Below are 19,204 nucleotides of genomic sequence, written 5' to 3'. Positions count from 1 at the left end.
TCCCTCCCTCCCTCCTCCTCCCTCCCTCCCTGCCTCCCTCCCTCCCTCCCTCCCTCCATGCCTCCCTCCCTGCCTCCCTCCCTCCCTGCCTGTCTGTTTAACTGCTGCTTGTGCTGCTTGGGCGCCACCTTCTTGCCACCATTCGCTTCTCTGATTTTCCATCCCCCTCCATTCTCTCTCTCTCTCTCTCACTTTCTCTCCCTTACTTTCTCCTACTCGCTCTCTCTTGACCTTCTCTGAAATCTCTTCCATGAAAACACACAGAAGTTGACTCCACACAGCGAGAAAGGGCAGGCAGTGAGAGTCATGGTGCGGGAGGACACTGCCTCCTATAATCCCCTCCTGTTCCTGACCTGCTCACAGAGAGAGAGAGAGAGACCTGCTCAGACACACAGAGAGAGAGACCTGCTCAGACACACAGAGAGAGAGAGAGAGACCTGCTCAGACACACAGAGAGAGAGAGAGAGACCTGCTCAGACACACAGAGAGAGAGAGAGAGACCTGCTCAGACACACAGCGAGAGAGAGAGAGACCTGCTCAGACACACAGCGAGAAAGGGCAGGCAGTGAGAGTCATGGTGCGGGAGGACACTGCCTCCTATAATCCCTTCCTGTTCCTGACCTGCTCAGACACATAGAGAGAGAGAGAGAGAGAGAGAGAGAGAGAGAGAGAGAGAGAGAGAGACCTGCTTAGACACATACAAAGAGAGAGAGAGAGACCTGCTCACACAGAGAGAGAGAGAGAGAGAGAGAGAGAGACCTGCTCAGAGAGAGAGAGAGAGAGAGAGAGACCTGCTCAGACACACACAGAGAGAGAGAGAGACCTGCTCAGACACACAGAGAGAGATACCTGCTCAGACACAGAGAGAGAGAGAGAGAGAGAGAGACCTGCTCAGACACACAGAGAGAGAGAGAGACCTGCTCAGACACACAGAGAGAGAGAGAGAGAGGGAGAGAGAGAGACCTGCTCAGACACAGAGAGAGAGACCTGCTCAGACACACAGAGAGATAGAGAGAGAGAGCGAGAGAGAGAGAGAGAGAGAGAGAGAGAGAGAGAGAGAGACCTGTTCAGACACACACATAGGGAGAGAGACCTGCTCAGACACACAGAGAGAGAGAGACCTGCTCAGACACACACAGAGAGAGAGAGACCTGCTCAGACACAGAGAGAGAGAGAGAGAGAGACCTGCTCAGACACACAGAGAGGGAGACCTGCTCAAACACACACACACACACACACAGAGACCTGCTCAGACACAGAGAGAGAGAGAGAGCACACACACACACACACACAGACCTGCTCAAACACACAGAGAGAGAGAGAGACCAGCTCACACACACACACACACACACAGACCTGCTCAGACACACACATACACAGAGAGAGAGAGAGACCTGCTCAGAGAGAGAGAGACAGAGAGAGAGACCTGCTCAGACACACACAGAGAGAGACCTGCTCAGATACACACAGGGAGAGAGAGACCTGCTCAGACACACAGAGAGAGAGAGAGAGAGAGAGAGAGAGAGAGAGAGAGAGAGAGCTGAGACACACTGGGAGAGAGAGACATCCTGCTGAAAACTTTCCCATCACTCTGACTCCAGCTGCAGCCTCAGCCGGCTCCACAGCCTCTATAACTAGAGCAGGACAGAACTACCACTGCAGACTGCAGGGCGCAACTGTAGGAGAAGAGGACAGAACTACTAGGAGCGGTAGAGAGGAACGGACTCACAGGGAAATACAAATTCAGCTGGAAGCAGCAACACCTGGAACACAACTCTGTTCTGAGACCAACTCCAAACAACCCTCTCACTGGATCACTTTGAGCTTTGGCTTTTATTTCCAATTGAGACGATTTGGAAACAAAGAGTTGAGAAAAGTAAGTTGGACTGTAAGAGGCGTGTTGGAGATCAGGAGGGAAGAGAAGGACAGTTTAGATCTCAGTCATCTTGGGTTTTTTTCCCCCGTCCTCTCTGTTTTAACAGACCATAAACCACCTGGATTGACCTTTAACCACTCTTGGGTTTCTTCATTTTTTTTTTACCCCCTCCAGCCTGGAACCTTGGAGAGAGTTCTCTCTCTTCTGGGGGGGTCGGAGGACGAGACTGACCAGACGTACAGCGGGACAAGTAAGAACCAATCTCCTCTCGTCTTCGTCTCCTCTGGCGGGGGTTGAATGTAATCCAGCAGAGCGGAACTGAGCAGGGTTTTTGTGTTGTGGTAAAGTGGACTTGGTGGAATGGTTGATTAGCTGAGATAGAGACATGCTGGGTCTGGTTCTAGTTTGAGTTCAGTAGAGCTGCTGAGGTCTGTAGAACTGGCAGGAACGTTCTCCTGCAGGAACTATGTAGAGACCAGTGGGTGGAGACAGGACTCTCCTTATTAATATACTGTGGTTTAAATCAATACCAGCGCTGTCTGTTTACAGTTATTCAGCAGGAATAACAGATTGTGTGTTGTTGTTGTTGTTGAAGACATAGAAATATATAAACACAGGGACATTTCATAGCTTTGAAAAATCTGTCTTGAAAATAAGTCCCCCTGTCCGCCCACCAAAAAAAAAAAAAAGGCTAATGAATATTCCACATTACAACAATTAAAATAAATATATTTTATCTGTAAAGTTTGGTTGTTTGTTCTGAAAAATACTTTGTAATAATCTCATAATCTGAGATGTTATTCCTCATTTTAAACGCAGCATTTCGTTGTTGTTGTTTGCAGCAGACTTCGTCCAAGATGTTGTGGTCGAGGAGAGTCGTCCAGCAGTGGTGCTTCTCTGTGTTCCTACTCTGTTCCCCTGTTCCTCACTACGGACGGCCAATCGATGGGCTCGCCAACAGGATGTAAGTTCCTATTTCATAATACACATTTACTTCAACGCTCCTGTTTTTTACTGTTTTATTTTGACAATCCGTCAAGTTCGTCACGGTCCTCAATCAATATTAAAAGAAGCAGAGAATGGGAATATTAGTCAAATAAATTAGTTTCCCCATATTGTTATTACTAATAATCAAACTATATATTTTTTAAATTCATTTTCTTATTTGTTTTATTGATTTGCAATATTATTTGAATGATTATTAATATTATAATGTATTTTTTATTGGTATTTGTTTTATTCCGTATTAAAGTCGTGTCTCATGGTGGGGGGGCGAGGCAGTGGTGCCTCTAACAGGCTGGAAAATGTGCTCATTTGTGGACCGTGCCGCCAGCTGTTTAGATAGAGTTCACCCACCTGTGTGTGTACTTAGGGAGAGAGAGGGGGGAGAGAGGGGTAGATAGAGAGAGAGGGAGAGAGAGGGGTAGAGAGAGAGGGAGGGAGAGAGGGGGGAAGAGGGAGAGAGGGAGAGAGAGATGGAGGGGTAGAGAGAGGGAGGGAGAGGGGGGAGAGGGGTAGAGAGAGAGGGAGAGAGGGGTAGAGAGAGAGGGGTAGAGAGAGAGGGAGAGAGAGAGAGAGAGAGAGAGGTAAAAAGCCCTCTGTGATAAAGCGAGTCAAATCCCCACAACCACCCTCCTTTCCCTCCTTCCCTCCCGCCAGTTCCCAAGCACTCGTTTAGGGCCGCTTTGGGCCGTCCTAGGCGGTCTCCCCCCCGGGGGTCCCCCCTCCTCGCCTCTTCCCTCCTCCCCTCCTCCTCTCCTCTCCTAGCCATGCAGGGGGTTTTGGACCACCGGCTAAAAACAGAAATGTCCTTGTTTGCTTGTTAGTTAGTCTGGTGTCTCTTCACACCTATCCCTCCGTACCTCACGGTCTGTTGTAGTTGCCCCCGCTAGCTGCTCCCTCCGTACCTCACGGTCTGTTCTAGTTATTCAGGTATCTCCTCCGTACCTCACCCGCTGTTGTAGTTGTTCAGGTATCTCTGGGCTGGGCCCCCCGCTAGCTGCTCCCTCCGTACCTCACGGTCTGTTGTTCAGGTATCTCTGGGCTGGGCCCCCGCTGCTCCCTCCGTACCTCACGGTCTGTTGTAGTTGTTCAGGTATCTCTGGGCTGGGCCCCCGCTAGCTGCTCCCTCCGTACCTCACGGTCTGTTGTAGTTGTTCAGGTATCTCTGGGCTGGGCCCCCGCTAGCTGCCTGGTGTCTGTCAGGATAAAGAGGGTTGAATAGTGCTGATGCACGGCCAGGCGGCCGACCAAACTAAACCCAGCGCTCTTGGTGGAACTATATTATGCCTAACAGAGTAAACCCTCTTTCAAGTCCCGACAGCCCTGTGTAGTGAGGCTCAAACAGCAACCTATCCCCTATGCAGTGTACTACTTCTGACCAGGGCCCATAGGGCAGCTAGAAAGGGAATAGGGGGCCATTTTGGACACGCTCCTTAAAACCCATGAGAGCCAGAATGAAAAACATGATCTGAGAGCTTTTCCCCTTGGAAAGATAATATCTCTGACACAGATAATATCCCTGGCACAGATACTATCACTGACACAGATAATATCTCTGAGACAGATAATATCTCTGAGACAGATAATATCTCTGACACAGATACTATCTCTGACACAGATAATATCTCTGACACAGATACTATCTCTGACACAGATAATATCTCTGACACATATACTATCTCTGACACAGATACTATCTCTGACACAGATAATATCTCTGAGACAGATACTATCTCTGAGACAGATACTATCTCTGAGACAGATACTATCTCTGAGACAGATACTATCTCTGAGACAGATACTATCTCTGAGACAGATACTATCTCTGAGACAGATACTATCTCTGAGACAGATACTATCTTTGAGACAGATACTATCTCTGAGACAGATACTATCTCTGAGACAGATAATATCTCTGACACAGATACTATCTCTGACACAGATCATTTCTCTGACACAGATACTATCTCTGAGACAGATACTATCTCTGACACAGATCATTTCTCTGACACAGATACTATCTCTGACACAAATAATATCTCTGAGACAGATAATATCTCTGACACAGATAATATCTCTGACAGATACTATCTCTGACACAGATAATATCTCTGAGAAAGATAATATCTCTGACACAGATAATATCTCTGACACAGATAATATCTCTGACACAGGGGGTTCTCTGTGTGTCCTGTCCTCCCTCTCTCTGGTCTCTGACTGAGAAGGTTTAATGAAGCCATAGACAGCCAGAGAGCCAGAGGGAGAGGAGAGGAGAGGAGCGGAGAGAGAGAGGAGAGGAGAGGAGAGGAGAGGAGAGGAGAGGAGAGGAGAGGAGAGGAGAGGAGAGGAGAGGAGAGGAGAGGAGAGGAGAGGAGAGGAGAGGAGAGGAGAGGAGAGGAGAGGAGAGGAGAGGGAGTGGATGTGGATAAGAGCTGGTAAAGGTGAAGCCTCATAACATTGACACATCTGTGAGACTTGATATTATGGCGCTGTAGGATCTCTATGTAGGATCTCTATGTAGGATCTCTATGTAGGTTCTCTATGTAGGTTCTCTATGTAGGATCTCTATGTAGGTTCTCTATGTAGGATCTCTATGTAGGATCTCTATGTAGGTTCTCTATGTAGGATCTCTATGTAGGATCTCTATGTAGGATCTCTATGTAGGTTCTCTATGTAGGATCTCTATGTAGGATCTCTATGTAGGTTCTCTATGTAGGTTCTCTATGTAGGTTCTCTATGTGGAGAGAGTCTATGGCTGGTCTGTTATGACACCCAAATACCCCCTATATAGTAGACTACTTTTGACCAGGGCCCACTGCACTTTTTAGGGACTAGGGTGCCAGGATGGAACCAGTGTCTATCTAAGTGGATCAGGGTAGCATCCCTGCTCAGAGGGAGGGGTGTGAGCAGTAACATCTGACAATGATTTGGCTGCAGTGTTGACAGGTTTGTTCCTGGTTCCTGGGAAAAAAGGGCGTCTGAAAGGAGATTAGAACCAGGTGCTGCTGGGCCGTCCCAGGAGGAGCTTTGAACCTGGCGACTAACATACGATGAGAGAGAGAGAGTAGCGGGTTCATGGGGCCCCTCGTCTGTAGAGTAGGACCCAGGAGGGGGTTAGTCCTGATGAGTCTGTAGAGTAGGACTCAGGAGGGTTCATGGGGCCCCTCGTCTGTAGAGTAAGACCCAGGAGGGGTTAGTCCTGAAGAGTCTGTAGAGTCTGGTAGGTCCTTACTGTTAGGAGACAGAGCTGTGGGGTCTAGTAGGTCCTTACTGTTAGGAGACAGAGCTGTGGGGTCTGGTAGGTCCTTACTGTTAGGAGACAGAGCTGTGGGGTCTGGTAGGTCCTTACTGTTAGGAGACAGAGCTGTCTGGTAGGTCCTTACTGGGGACAGAGCTCTGGTAGGTCCTTACTGTTAGGAGACAGAGCTGTGGGGTCTGGTAGGTCCTTACTGTTAGGAGACAGAGCTGTGGGGTCTGGTAGGTCCTTACTGTTAGGAGACAGAGCTGTGGGGTCTGGTAGGTCCTTACTGTTAGGAGACAGAGCTGAGGGTCTGGTAGGTCCTTACTGTTAGGAGACAGAGCTGTGGGGTCTGGTAGGTCCTTAGCTGTGGGGTCTGGTAGGTCCTTACTGTTAGGAGACAGAGCTGTGGGGTCTGGTAGGTCCTTACTGTTAGGAGACAGAGCTGTGGGGTCTGGTAGGTCCTTACTGTTAGGAGACAGAGCTGTGGGGTCTGGTAGGTCCTTACTGTTAGGAGACAGAGCTGTGGGGTCTGGTAGGTCCTTACTGTTAGGAGACAGAGCTGTGGGGTCTGGTAGGTCCTTACTGTTAGGAGACAGAGCTGTGGGGTCTGGTAGGTCTATACTGTTAGGAGACAGAGCTGTGGGGTCTGGTAGGTCCTTACTGTTAGGAGACAGAGCTGTGGGGTTTGGTAGTTACAGTCTGGACGAAACAGTCAGCAGTGATCTGAACTGAGTTGGATTGTAAGGGAGCATCCAATTAAATGAAAGATAGCGTTTTTTATTTTTTAAACACGATAAAATCACATTTGTTTGTAACAACACAAAAGGTGAAAGCCTTTTTTTTTGTCTGTTTCTCGAGCATAACCCTGTGCTGTCCCAGAAAATTAGCATTTTATTAAGTTATCATTGTGTGATGTACTTTACCAGAAGGAGAGTTGAGTCCTCAACAATGGAGTTACTGTATCCCACCACACTATCTAACCCCTCCAGACCACATATGATCTCAATGGAGTTACTGTATCAGACCACATATGATCTCAATGGAGTTACTGGACCACATATGATCTCAATGGAGTTACTGTATCCCACCACACTATCTAACCCCTCCAGACCACATATGATCTCAATGGAGTTACTGTATCCCACCACACTATCTAACCCCTCCAGACCACATATGATCTCAATGGAGTTACTGTATCCCACCACACTATCTAACCCCTCCAGACCACATATGATCTCAATGGAGTTACTGTATCCCACCACACTATCTAACCCCTCCAGACCACATATGATCTCAGCGAACATCAAACACAGTGTTGACAGCTTCAAAATAGGACAAACACTGAGTCAATCAAATGTATTGGAACCCAGCCACCAAGCTTTAGGAGTCAGGACTCAGCCTAACGATAGTTTTGGGCCTGGGCCACCAAGCTTTAGGAGTCAGGACTCAGCCTAACGATAGTGTTGGGCCTGGGCCACCAAGCTTTAGGAGTCAGGACTCAGCCTAACGATAGTGTTGGGCCTGGGCCACCAAGCTTTAGGAGTCAGGACTCAGCCTAACGATAGTGTTGGGCCTGGGCCACCAAGCTTTAGGAGTCAGGACTCACCCTAACGATAGTGTTGGGCCTGGGCCACCAAGCTTTAGGAGTCAGGACTCAGCCTAACGATAGTGTTGGGCCTGGGCCACCAAGCTTAAGGAGTCAGGACTCAGCCTAACAATAGTTTTGGGCCTGGGCCACCAAGCTTTAGGAGTCAGGACTCACCCTAACGATAGTGTTGGGCCTGGGCCACCAAGTTGTAGGAGTCAGATTTCATCCTAACGATAGTGTTGGACCTGGGCCACCAAGCATCAGGAGCCAAATTAAGTTTGCTAAAATGTCTACCAAGGTTTGGATAGAGCTTCAATCAGACAGAGCAGAGAAATGACATGCCTAGTGGGTAGGAGTAAACACAGTGTACTATTTCGTTCTCTCGTTCCCTCTGCCCCCCTTTTTCCCCCCTTTACCCCGCACAGAGAAACAATTATCATCAGGTAGGCCAAGAGAAGGAGGTCTGTTATGTTGGAATCGTGCCACATCAGGATGTATCCAACCCCTTTTTTTTCTTAATGTTTTCCTCTCTTCCCCTCCTTCCTCTCTTCTAGTTGTGCCTTGGGGAGTGTTTGATGTTGGGCTTTATTAAAGGTTAAAAAACAACAGGGAGATCGTTTTTCAAAGACCAAGCCTGTTCAGTTCCCTGCCTCACTCTCCCTGAGAATCACAGGAAATGTCTGTATGTATATAAACACAGCTCCTTTCAAACATCTCTCTGTACGGGAGGTAGTCTCTTACCAGGATATTATTGCACTGGGACAAGTAAATATCTGCTCCGTGGCTTTGGAAGAACTTGGAGAAATTCATAAATTATGTGACCAGTTTTTTCCTTGATCTAATGTTAATCTTTTCTAAGGAAAATAATTCAGAATATTACTTTTCATTATGTTTTCAGTTTTAGTGTGATGATGGATACTATTCAATGGTTTTACTGTTATGTAAAAGGAACTGGCCCTAGTGGTCAGCTTGGACATACCTGACACTAACTGGCCCTAGTGGTCAGGACACAGCTTGGACATACCTGACACTAACTGGCCCTAGTGGTCAGGACACAGCTTGGACATACCTGACACTAACTGGCCCTAGTGGTCAGGACACAGCTTGGACATACCTGACACTAACTGGCCCTAGTGGTCAGGACACAGCTTGGACATACCTGACACTAACTGGCCCTAGTGGTCAGCTTGGACATACCTGACACTAACTGGCCCTAGTGGTCAGGACACAGCTTGGTCATACCTGACACTAACTGGCCCTAGTGGTCAGGACACAGCTTGGACATACCTGACACTAACTGGCCCTAGTGGTCAGGGACACAGGTCTTGGTCACATACCTGACACTAACTGGCCCTAGTGGTCAGGACATACCTGACACTAACTGGCCCTAGTGGTCAGCTGGTCATACCTGACACTAACTGGCCCTAGTGGTCAGGACTACCTGGCCCTAGTGGCCCTAGTGGTCAGCTTGGACAGCAGCTGGACATACCTGACACTAACTGGCCCTAGTGGTCAGGACACAGCTTGGACAGGACTGGTCCTAGTGGTCAGCTTGGACATACCTGACACTAACTGGTCCCTAGTGGTCAGTGGTACCTGACACTAACTGGCCCTAGTGGTCAGCTTGGACATACCTGACACTAACTGGCCCTAGTGGTCAGCTTGGACATACCTGACACTAACTGGCCCTAGTGGTCAGGACACAGCTTGGACATACCTGACACTAACTGGCCCTAGTGGTCAGGACACAGCTTGGCCCTAGTGGTCATACCTGACACTAACTGGCCCTAGTGGTCAGCTTGGACATACCTGACACTAACTGGCCCTAGTGGTCAGGACTTGGACATACCTGACACTAACTGGCCCTAGTGGTCAGCTTGGACATACCTGACACTAACTGGCCCTAGTGGTCAGGGTATACCTGACACTAACTGGCCCTAGTGGACATACCTGACACTAACTGGCCCTAGTGGTCAGGACACAGCCCTTGGACATACCTGACACTAACTGGCCCTAGTGGTCAGCTTGGACATACCTGACACTAACTGGCCCTAGTGGTCAGGACTTGGACATACCTGACACTAACTGGCCCTAGTGGTCAGGACAGCTTGGACATACCTGACACTAACTGGCCCTAGTGGTCAGGACACAGCTTGGACATACCTGACACTAACTGGCCCTAGTGGTCAGGAACTTGGACATACCTGACACTAACTGGCCCTAGTGGTCAGGACATACCTGACACTAACTGGCCCTAGTGGTCAGGGACATACCTGACACTAACTGGCCCTAGTGGTCAGCTTGGACATACCTGACACTAACTGGCCCTAGTGGTCAGCTTGGACATACCTGACACTAACTGGCCCTAGTGGTCAGGACACAGCTTGGACATACCTGACACTAACTGGCCCTAGTGGTCAGCTTGGACATACCTGACACTAACTGGCCCTAGTGGTCAGCTTGGACATACCTGACACTAACTGGCCCTAGTGGTCAGCTTGGACATACCTGACACTAACTGGCCCTAGTGGTCAGCTTGGACATACCTGACACTAACTGGCCCTAGTGGTCAGGACACATACCTGACACTAGACTGGACATGGTCAGACACTGACACTACACTGGCCCTAGTGGTCAGGACACAGCTGGACATACCTGACACTAACTGGCCAGTGGTCAGTGGTCAGCTTGGACATACCTGACACTAACTGGACCTAGTGGTCAGGAACACAGAAACTTGGACATACCTGACACTAACTGGCCCTAGTGGTCAGGACACAGCTTGGACATACCTGACACTAACTGGTCCTAGTGGTCAGCTTGGACATACCTAACACTAACTGGCCCTAGTGGTCAGCTTGGACATATCAATGGTTTTACTGTTATGTAAAACGAACTGGCCCTAGTGGTCAGGACACAGCTTGGACATACCGTTGTTGTGGAGATTCACAGAAATGGTCCTTAAAACAAATAGACCGTTTTGACATAAGAACTACAGTACCCACGTCACCAATTACTCTGTCAGCAGACACACAGCAGAAACAGCCTTTAATACAACATAACACTGAGACACTACAACATAACACTGAGACACTACAACATAACACTGAGACACACTGAGACACACTGAGACACACTGAGACACTACAACATAACACTGAGACACACTGAGACACTGAGACACTACAACATGAGACACACTGAGACACACTGAGACACTACAACATAACACTGAGACACTGACTGAGACATTACACATAACACTGACACTACAACATAACACTGAGAGCCACACAACATAACACTGAGACACACTGAGACACTACAACATAACACTGAGACACACTGAGACACTACAACATAACACTGAGACACTACAACATAACACTGAGACACTACAACATAACACTGAGACACACTGAGACACTACAACATAACACTGAGACACACTGAGACACACTGAGACACTACAACATAACACTGAGACACTACAACATAACACTGAGACACTACAACATAACACTGAGACACTAAGACACACTGAGACACTACAACATAACACTGAGACACACTGAGACACACTGAGACACTACAACATAACACTGAGACACACTGAGACACTACAACATAACACTGAGACACACTGAGACACAACAACATAACACTGAGACACTACAACATAACACTGAGACACACTGAGACACTACAACATAACACTGAGACACTACAACATAACACTGAGACACACTGAGACACTACAACATAACACTGAGACACACTGAGACACACTGAGACACTACAACATAACACTGAGACACACTGAGACACTACAACATAACACTGAGACACTACAACATAACACTGAGACACACTGAGCCACAACAACATAACACTGAGACACTACAACATAACACTGAGACACAGTGAGACACTACAACATAACACTGAGACACTACATGCAGACTGGGTAACAGGTGCTCTCACCCAGTATGATGCAGACTGGGTAACAGGTGCTCTCACCCAGTATGATGCAGACTGGGTAACAGGTGCTCTCACCCAGTATGATGCAGACTGGGTAACAGGGGCTCTCACCCAGTATGATGCAGACTGGGTAACAGGTGCTCTCACCCAGTATGATGCAGACTGGGTAACAGGGGCTCTCACCCAGTATGATGCAGACTGGGTAACAGGTGCTCTCACCCAGTATGATGCAGACTGGGTAACAGTCTCTTTAATAACAGCGTCCTCTGCCATATATGACAATGACTTCAAATCAAATCCCAAAAGTTCAAGAACTTTGGGAAACGGCGGACAAAAATACATATTGTTGTCCTTCTTTTTTTGTTGGTGTGCCGCCGTTTCCCAATGCTCTTGAACACAGCATGACGCCTCTGTGACAGTAGGGATTAGTTCATGGATGCTGCTCTCTCCGATGGGGGGGAGGGATTTTCCTAAAGAAAGGAAAAGTAATCTCTTAGTGTTTGGCAGCAAGCAGGCTAATTTGACGTCCCAGTGGAAACACTCTCTCCCTCTCTCTGCTATGAATCATCTCATACTGAAGGCCAAGGAGATCAGCATCATGGATACACAGATAATAGTTGACTGATATTGTACAATAACTGTTGTGTTGTCAACAAACAAACAAACAAATACATATTACCTGCCACGAGGTCTGGAACAAAATATATTGTCTTGATTAGCTTCATGGATGTTGTTGCCAGTTGTTGACAGATATTGTACAGTGAGTGTTGTGTTGGCAGATTACAGCACACAAACAAACTAAGAGTCCTTACCTGGTAGTAGTCTGGATCTAGGCTGAGTTGTTCTGTAGTCTTGGGTCAAGGCTGTGTTGTTCTGTAGTCTTGGTCAGGGCTGTGTTGTTCTGTAGTCTTGATCTAATCTGTGTTGTTCTGTAGTCTTGGTCAAGGCTCTGTTGTTCTGTAGTCTGGATCTAGGCTGTGTTGTTCTGTAGTCTTGGTCAGGGCTGTGTTGTTCTGTAGTCTGATCTAGGCTGTGTTGTTCTGTAACAGTAAATCCTGAAACGTGATCTAGGCTGTGTTGTTCTGTAGTCTTGATCTAGGCTGTGTTGTTCTGTAGTCTTTAGTCTTGGTTCTGTAGGGTGGTCTGTGTTGTTCTGTAGTCTTGGATCAGGGTTGTGTTGTTCTGTAGTCTTGATCAGGTTGTTCTGTAGTCGTGGTCTAATCTGTGTTGTTCTGACCCCCTAGTGGAGACATGTGATCTAGGCTGTGTTGTTGATACACAGTAAATCCTGAAATGTTTATAAATACATATATAGCCTTTGTGAGAGATGTGATGTGGTGTGGTGGAGATGTGTAGTAACGGATTGGATATTAGTTGGTAGAATTGTGTACAGTACTTTAGCCAATAGACACACTACTATTGTGTCTCTAGGGTTGTGTCTCATTTAGCCTGACCCCCCTAGTGGGGACATGTTCATTTAGACTGACCCCCTAGTGGGGAAATGTTCATTTAGACTGACCCCCTAGTGGGGACATGTTGTTCATTTAGACTGACCCCATAGTGGGGACATATTGTTCATTTAGACTGACCCCCTAGTGGAGACATGTTCATTTAGACTGACCCCCTAGTGGGGACATGTTGTTCATTTAGACTGACCCCCTAGTGGGGACATGTTGTTCATTTAGACTGACCCCCTAGTGGGGACATGTTGTTCATTTAGACTGACCCCCTAGTGGGGACATGTTGTTCATTTAGACTGACCCCCTAGTGGGGACATATTGTTCATTTCGACTGACCCCCTTGTGGGAACATGTTGTTCATTTAGACTGCCCCCCTAGTGGGGACAGGTTGTTCATTTAGACTGACCCCCTAGTGGGGACATGTTGTTCATTTAGACTGACCCCCTAGTGGGGACATGTTGTTCATTTAGACTGACCCCCCTAGTGGGGACATGTTCATTTAGACTGACCCCCTAGTGGGAACATGTTGTTCATTTAGACTGACCACCTAGTGGGGACATGTTCATTTAGACTGACCCCTAGTGGGGACATGTTGTTATTTAGACTGACCCCATAGTGGGGACATGTTGTTCATTTAGACTGACCCCCTAGTGGGGACATGTTGTTCATTTAGACCCCCTAGTGGGGACATGTTCCTTTAGAGTGGGGGGACATGTTATTTAGACTGACCCCCTGACCCCTGACCCCCTAGTGGGGACATGTTCATTTGACTGACCCCATGTTGTTCTAGTGGGGACATGTTCATTTAGACTGACCCCCTAGTGGGGACATGTTGTTCATTTAGACTGACCCCCTAGTGGGGACATGTTGTTCATTTAGACTGACCCCCTAGTGGGGACATGTTGTTCATTTAGACTGACCCCCTAGTGGGGACATGTTCATTTAGACTGACCCCCTACTGGGGACATGTTCATTTAGACTGACCCCATAGTGGGGACATGTTGTTCATTTAGACTGACCACCTAGTGGGGACATGTTCATTTAGACTGACCCCCTAGTGGGGACATGTTGTTCATTTAGACTGACCCCCTAGTGGGGACATGTTGTTCATTTAGACTGACCCCCTAGTGGGGACATGTTGTTCATTTAGACTGACCCCATAGTGGGGACATGTTGTTCATTTAGACTGACCCCCTAGTGGAGACATGTTCATTTAGACTGACCCCCTAGTGGGGACATGTTGTTCATTTAGACTGACCCCCTAGTGGGGACATGTTGTTCATTTAGACTGACCCCCCTAGTGGGGACATGTTCATTTAGACTGACCCCCTAGTGGGAACATGTTGTTCATTTAGACTCACCCCCTAGTGGGGACATGTTGTTCATTTAGACTGACCCCCTAGTGGGGACATGTTCATTTAGACTGACCCCCTACTGGGGACATGTTCATTTAGACTGACCCCATAGTGGGGACATGTTGTTCATTTAGACTGACCACCTAGTGGGGACATGTTCATTTAGACTGACCCCCTAGTGGGGACATGTTGTTCATTTAGACTGCCCCCCTAGTGGGGACATGTTGTTCATTTAGACTGACCCCATAGTGGGGACATGTTGTTCATTTAGACTGACCCCCTAGTGGGGACATGTTCATTTAGACTGACCCCCTAGTGGGGACATGTTGTTCATTTAGACTGACCCCCTAGTGGGGACATGTTGTTCATTTAGACTGACCCCCTAGTGGGGACATGTTGTTCATTTAGACTGACCCCCTAGTGGGAACATGTTGTTCATTTAGTGACCCCCTAGTGGGGACATGTTCATTTAGACTGACCCCCTAGTGGGGACATGTTCATTTAGACCCCCTGACATGTTGTTCCCTGACCCCTAGTGGGGACATGTTCATTTAGACTGACCCCCTAGTGGGAACATGTTGTTCATTTAGACTGACCCCTAGTGGGGACATGTTCATTTAGACTGACCCCCTAGTGGGGACATGTTCATTTAGACTGACCCCTAGTGGGGACATGTTGTTCATTTAGACTGACCCCCTAGTGGGGACATGTTCATTTAGACTGACCCCCTAGTGGGGACATGTTCATTTAGACTGACCCCCTAGTGGGGACATGTTCATTTAGACTGACCCCCTAGTGGGGACATGTTCATTTAGACTGACCCCCTAGTGGGAACATGTTGTTCATTTAGACTGACCCCTGTTCATTTAGACTGACCCCCTAGTGGGGACATGTTCATTTAGACTGACCCCCTAGTGGGGACATGTTGTTCATTTAGACTGACCCCCTAGTGGGGACATGTTGTTCATTTAGACTGACCCCATAGTGGGGACATGTTGTTCATTTAGACTGACCCCCTAGTGGAGACATGTTCATTTAGACTGACCCCCTAGTGGAGACATGTTCATTTAGACTGACCCCCTAGTGGGAACATGTTGAATTCCTCCTGTACTCCATATCTGGGCCGTGGATCTCGGTCTGACTCAAAGCGTAAACGTTTTTGAAATAACAGCAAAGTTATACTTTACTTTGGCCTGTGAAAGATCAGAGTGTTGAAATGTGTAATTGTTTCAAGACGTTTGGAGAGTGTCCCTGTTGCTATCCAACTGTACACCGGAGTAGAGCCGAGAGGTTTCACTCCTGTCAGTTGTTTGAGGTAATGAGAGGACTGGACAACTTTTAAGATTTATAAAAAATAAAAAAAATGTTTTAGAGATGAAGGCAACGACACCATCATGTCAAATTACAGTTGATATTTCTAGTTGTGGTGGTGGTCTTTAGTACATCCAGGCTGTGACATTCAGCATGACAAGAACACTGTGGACTGAATGAGAGCCAATGCCAATGTCGAGATATTTCTCTGGCTAGTGTATCAGTCATAGTGATTACACATTTCACAGAAGGTTTTAGTTGTAATTCCAGGCTACTAACATGCTGTTACAGGGAACAGTTTATCTGTAGCCTCTTTACAGTGTCGTTCTCATGTCAGAGACATCTATTGGAAACCTGAGAGCACACGTGTGGGAAAACACAACGGAAAAACTAAAGTCGAATGTCTGTGTTTCTCAACCTTCTGTGATCTAAGTTCAATGTCCCAATTCTAACTGTTCTCTCTCTCTCTCTCTCTCTCTCTCTCTCTCTCTCTCTCTCTCTCCTCTCTCTCTCCTCTCTCTCTCTCTCTCTCTCTCTCTCTCTCTCTCTCTCTCCTCTCCTCTCCTCTCCTCTCCTCTCCTAGGAAGCGCTCGGTGACCCACGCCCAGCTGATGCACGATAAGGGCCGGACGCTGCAGGATTTCAAGCGTCGCATGTGGCTCCAAGAGCTGCTGGAGGAGGTCCATACGGCTGAGATCAGGGAGCTGCCCGCCCGCCCGGTGGTCAGCAGCGGACTGGGGCTGGGACTACCGGGTGCCGGGGTAGGGGTCAGCCTGGGATTGGGCACCACTGGGGGTACCCTGCACCCCCACCCCAAACCTCCAGGGGGCACCAAAAACCTTCCCATTAACTTCCATATGGAGGAGGAGGGAACCAACCTGCCGCAGGAGACCAACAAGTCCCAAACATACAAAGACAAAGACGGGGCGCGGAGGGCCAAGGAAGGGAAGAAAAAGAAAGGGAGGAATGGGAAGAGGAGGGAGGGGGAGAGGAGGGATGGGGGGGAGAAGAGGAAGAGGCGGGCGCGCTCACTGGGCTGGGCGCAGGAAGGGGAGGAGCCTGGGAATGGGTACCACCTGGAGTGGCGAGGGCCCTTCTTCGGCCTGAGGGGGGCGCTGCACTAGAACACTGTCACACTCTGACTAAGGTAAACAAACACCTGACGGTTGTTGTTGTTGTTGTTGTTGTTGTTGGTTCTGGGTGATAGTTTGCTGAGTGAATGTCTACTTTACAGTGAACTAACGTCTTTCTCTCTTTTGTGTTTCAGAAACCCTAAGGACATTCAGATGAACACCCAGACACTCCTGTTGCAGGGTTCTGTGATAGTGATTGTTTGGAAAGTAAAATAAGGAAATATTTATTTTCTGTAAATATTGTAAACGCACCAGACTAGTGATAATGACGAAGACAATAAAAATTACAGACGCTCGCCCTGCGGAGCAACATAATGTAATAATTGTGAAATCCTTCCTGTTCTGTTTTGTTTTGTTAGGACTGTGCCGATTATTATTAATGTCAGATGTTGCTGTAATTTATTTTTGTTTGAATCGTGTATTTATTTTGTAAATGTATTGAGGTGCTGCTGACCTTCTATATTTTTGTACCATAATGCACTTTTAGATTTATAAATATATATATATATATATATTTATATATATATATATATATATATATACAAGTAATTTAGTTAATTGACTTTTTGTGGTTGATTGAAATGAAGAAAACATTGTTGGTCATTCCTCCGTGTTATCAAGGCTCCTTCTCTGCATGGTTCTATAATGATCACATGACTCGTCTGTCCGCTCTGACTGGCCCACAGACGTCTAATCTAGTTGGCTGTTGACCAGGGGCGTGTTCAATAGGCACACTATGGAACATGTTTCAAAATAGGAAATCCAAAAAAATAGCATTTCTAATTGGACTAAAGTCCAGCTAGTCCCCTCCCCGTTCCAGATGGTTCTCTTCAGTTCGATACCTAACGAACACGACCCAGGACGACCCACGCAGCTGTCCTCAACCCCTGACCCCTAACCTCTGTACATTGTGCTTCAACTCCCCCCTCCGTCAGTTGGTCCACTGGGAACCACCTTGTCTTTCTCCTGTTATGCTTCTGAATGCTGTCCTAAGTTCAAAGTTCACTCGGCCTGTACATAACCTGAACACAATGCAACAACTTCATATCGTTGTTTGGCACTTGCACTGAGAGACTACCCTATATTGAATGGATTAAACATTTGACAGTATCTTCCCTGAGTGTGATGTGTCTTGCTATGTGTCTGACTGACATCCTGTCTGGTTGTATGAACTGACTGTCATCCTGTCTGGTTGTATGAACTGACTGATATCCTGTCTGGTTGTATGAACTGACTGATATCCTGTCTGGTTGTATGAACTGACTGATATCCTGTCTGGTTGTATGAACTGACTGATATCCTGTCTGGTTGTATGAACTGACTGATATCCTGTCTGGTTGTATGAACTGACTGATATCCTGTCTGGTTGAATGAACTGACTGATATCCTGTCTGGTTGTATGAACTGACTGTCGTCCTGTCTGGTTGTATGAACTGACTGATATCCTGTCTGGTTGTATGAACTGACTGATATCCTGTCTGGTTGTATGAACTGACTGATATCCTGTCTGGTTGTATGAACTGACTGATATCCTGTCTGGTTGTATAAACTGACTGATATCCTGTCTGGTTGAATGAACTGACTGTCGTCCTGTCTTGAATGAACTGACTGTCGTGTCTGGTTGTATGAACTGACTGTCGTCCTGTCTGGTTGTATGAACTGACTGTCCCTGTCTGGTTGTATGAACTGACTGATATCCTGTCTGGTTGTATGAACTGACTGATATCCTGTCTGGCTGTATGAACTGACTGTCATCCTGTCTGGTTGTATGAACTGACTGTCGTCCTGTCTGGTTGTATGAACTGACTGATATCCTGTCTGGTTGTATGAACTGATTGTCATCCTGTCTGGTTGTATGAACTGACTGATATCCTGTCTGGTTGAATGAACTGACTGTCGTCCTGTCTGGTTGTATGAACTGACTGTCGTCCTGTCTGGTTGTATGAACTGACTGTCGTCCTGTCTGGTTGTATGAACTGACTGATATCCTATCTGGTTGTATGAACTGACTGATATCCTGTCTGGTTGTATGAACTGACTGTCATCCTGTCTGGTTGTATGAACTGACTGTCGTCCTGTCTGGTTGTATGAACTGACTGTCGTCCTGTTTGGTTGTATGAACTGACTGTCGTCCTGTCTGGTTGTATGAACTGACTGATATCCTGTCTGGTTGTATGAACTGACTGATATCCTGTCTGGTTGTATGAACTGACTGTCATCCTGTCTGGTTGTATGAACTGACTGTCATCCTGTCTGG

The 19,204-nt window shown here is 47.3% G+C and overlaps 1 protein-coding gene across 3 annotated transcripts in view; it reads left to right on the top strand.

The window, feature by feature from the left end:
• Positions 1–18,057, top strand: part of pthlha (parathyroid hormone-like hormone a) — a 35,315-nt gene extending 17,258 nt beyond the window's left edge. Inside the window, exons 1-5 of one of the 3 annotated variants that reach the window (XM_024422174.2) lie at positions 1,582–1,876; positions 2,051–2,126; positions 2,719–2,840; positions 16,398–16,961; positions 17,082–18,057. In XM_024422174.2, the coding sequence (XP_024277942.1) occupies positions 2,734–2,840; positions 16,398–16,938 (648 nt within the window). In that variant the 5' untranslated portion in view covers positions 1,582–1,876; positions 2,051–2,126; positions 2,719–2,733 and the 3' untranslated portion in view covers positions 16,939–16,961; positions 17,082–18,057. Of the gene's footprint in view, positions 1–1,580; positions 2,127–2,718; positions 2,841–16,397; positions 16,962–17,081 lie in introns of those variants that run through there. The other 2 variants (XM_024422173.2, XM_042316308.1) reach the window with 2 other exon arrangements.
• Positions 18,058–19,204: the final 1,147 nt, after the last annotated feature.

This window comes from Oncorhynchus tshawytscha, unplaced genomic scaffold (assembly GCF_018296145.1).
Source record: "Oncorhynchus tshawytscha isolate Ot180627B unplaced genomic scaffold, Otsh_v2.0 Un_contig_3229_pilon_pilon, whole genome shotgun sequence".
In the NCBI taxonomy this organism is placed as follows: domain Eukaryota; kingdom Metazoa; phylum Chordata; class Actinopteri; order Salmoniformes; family Salmonidae; genus Oncorhynchus; species Oncorhynchus tshawytscha.
Note: the sequence above shows the minus strand (reverse complement) of the source record. Positions and strands in the feature narration are given on the sequence as shown.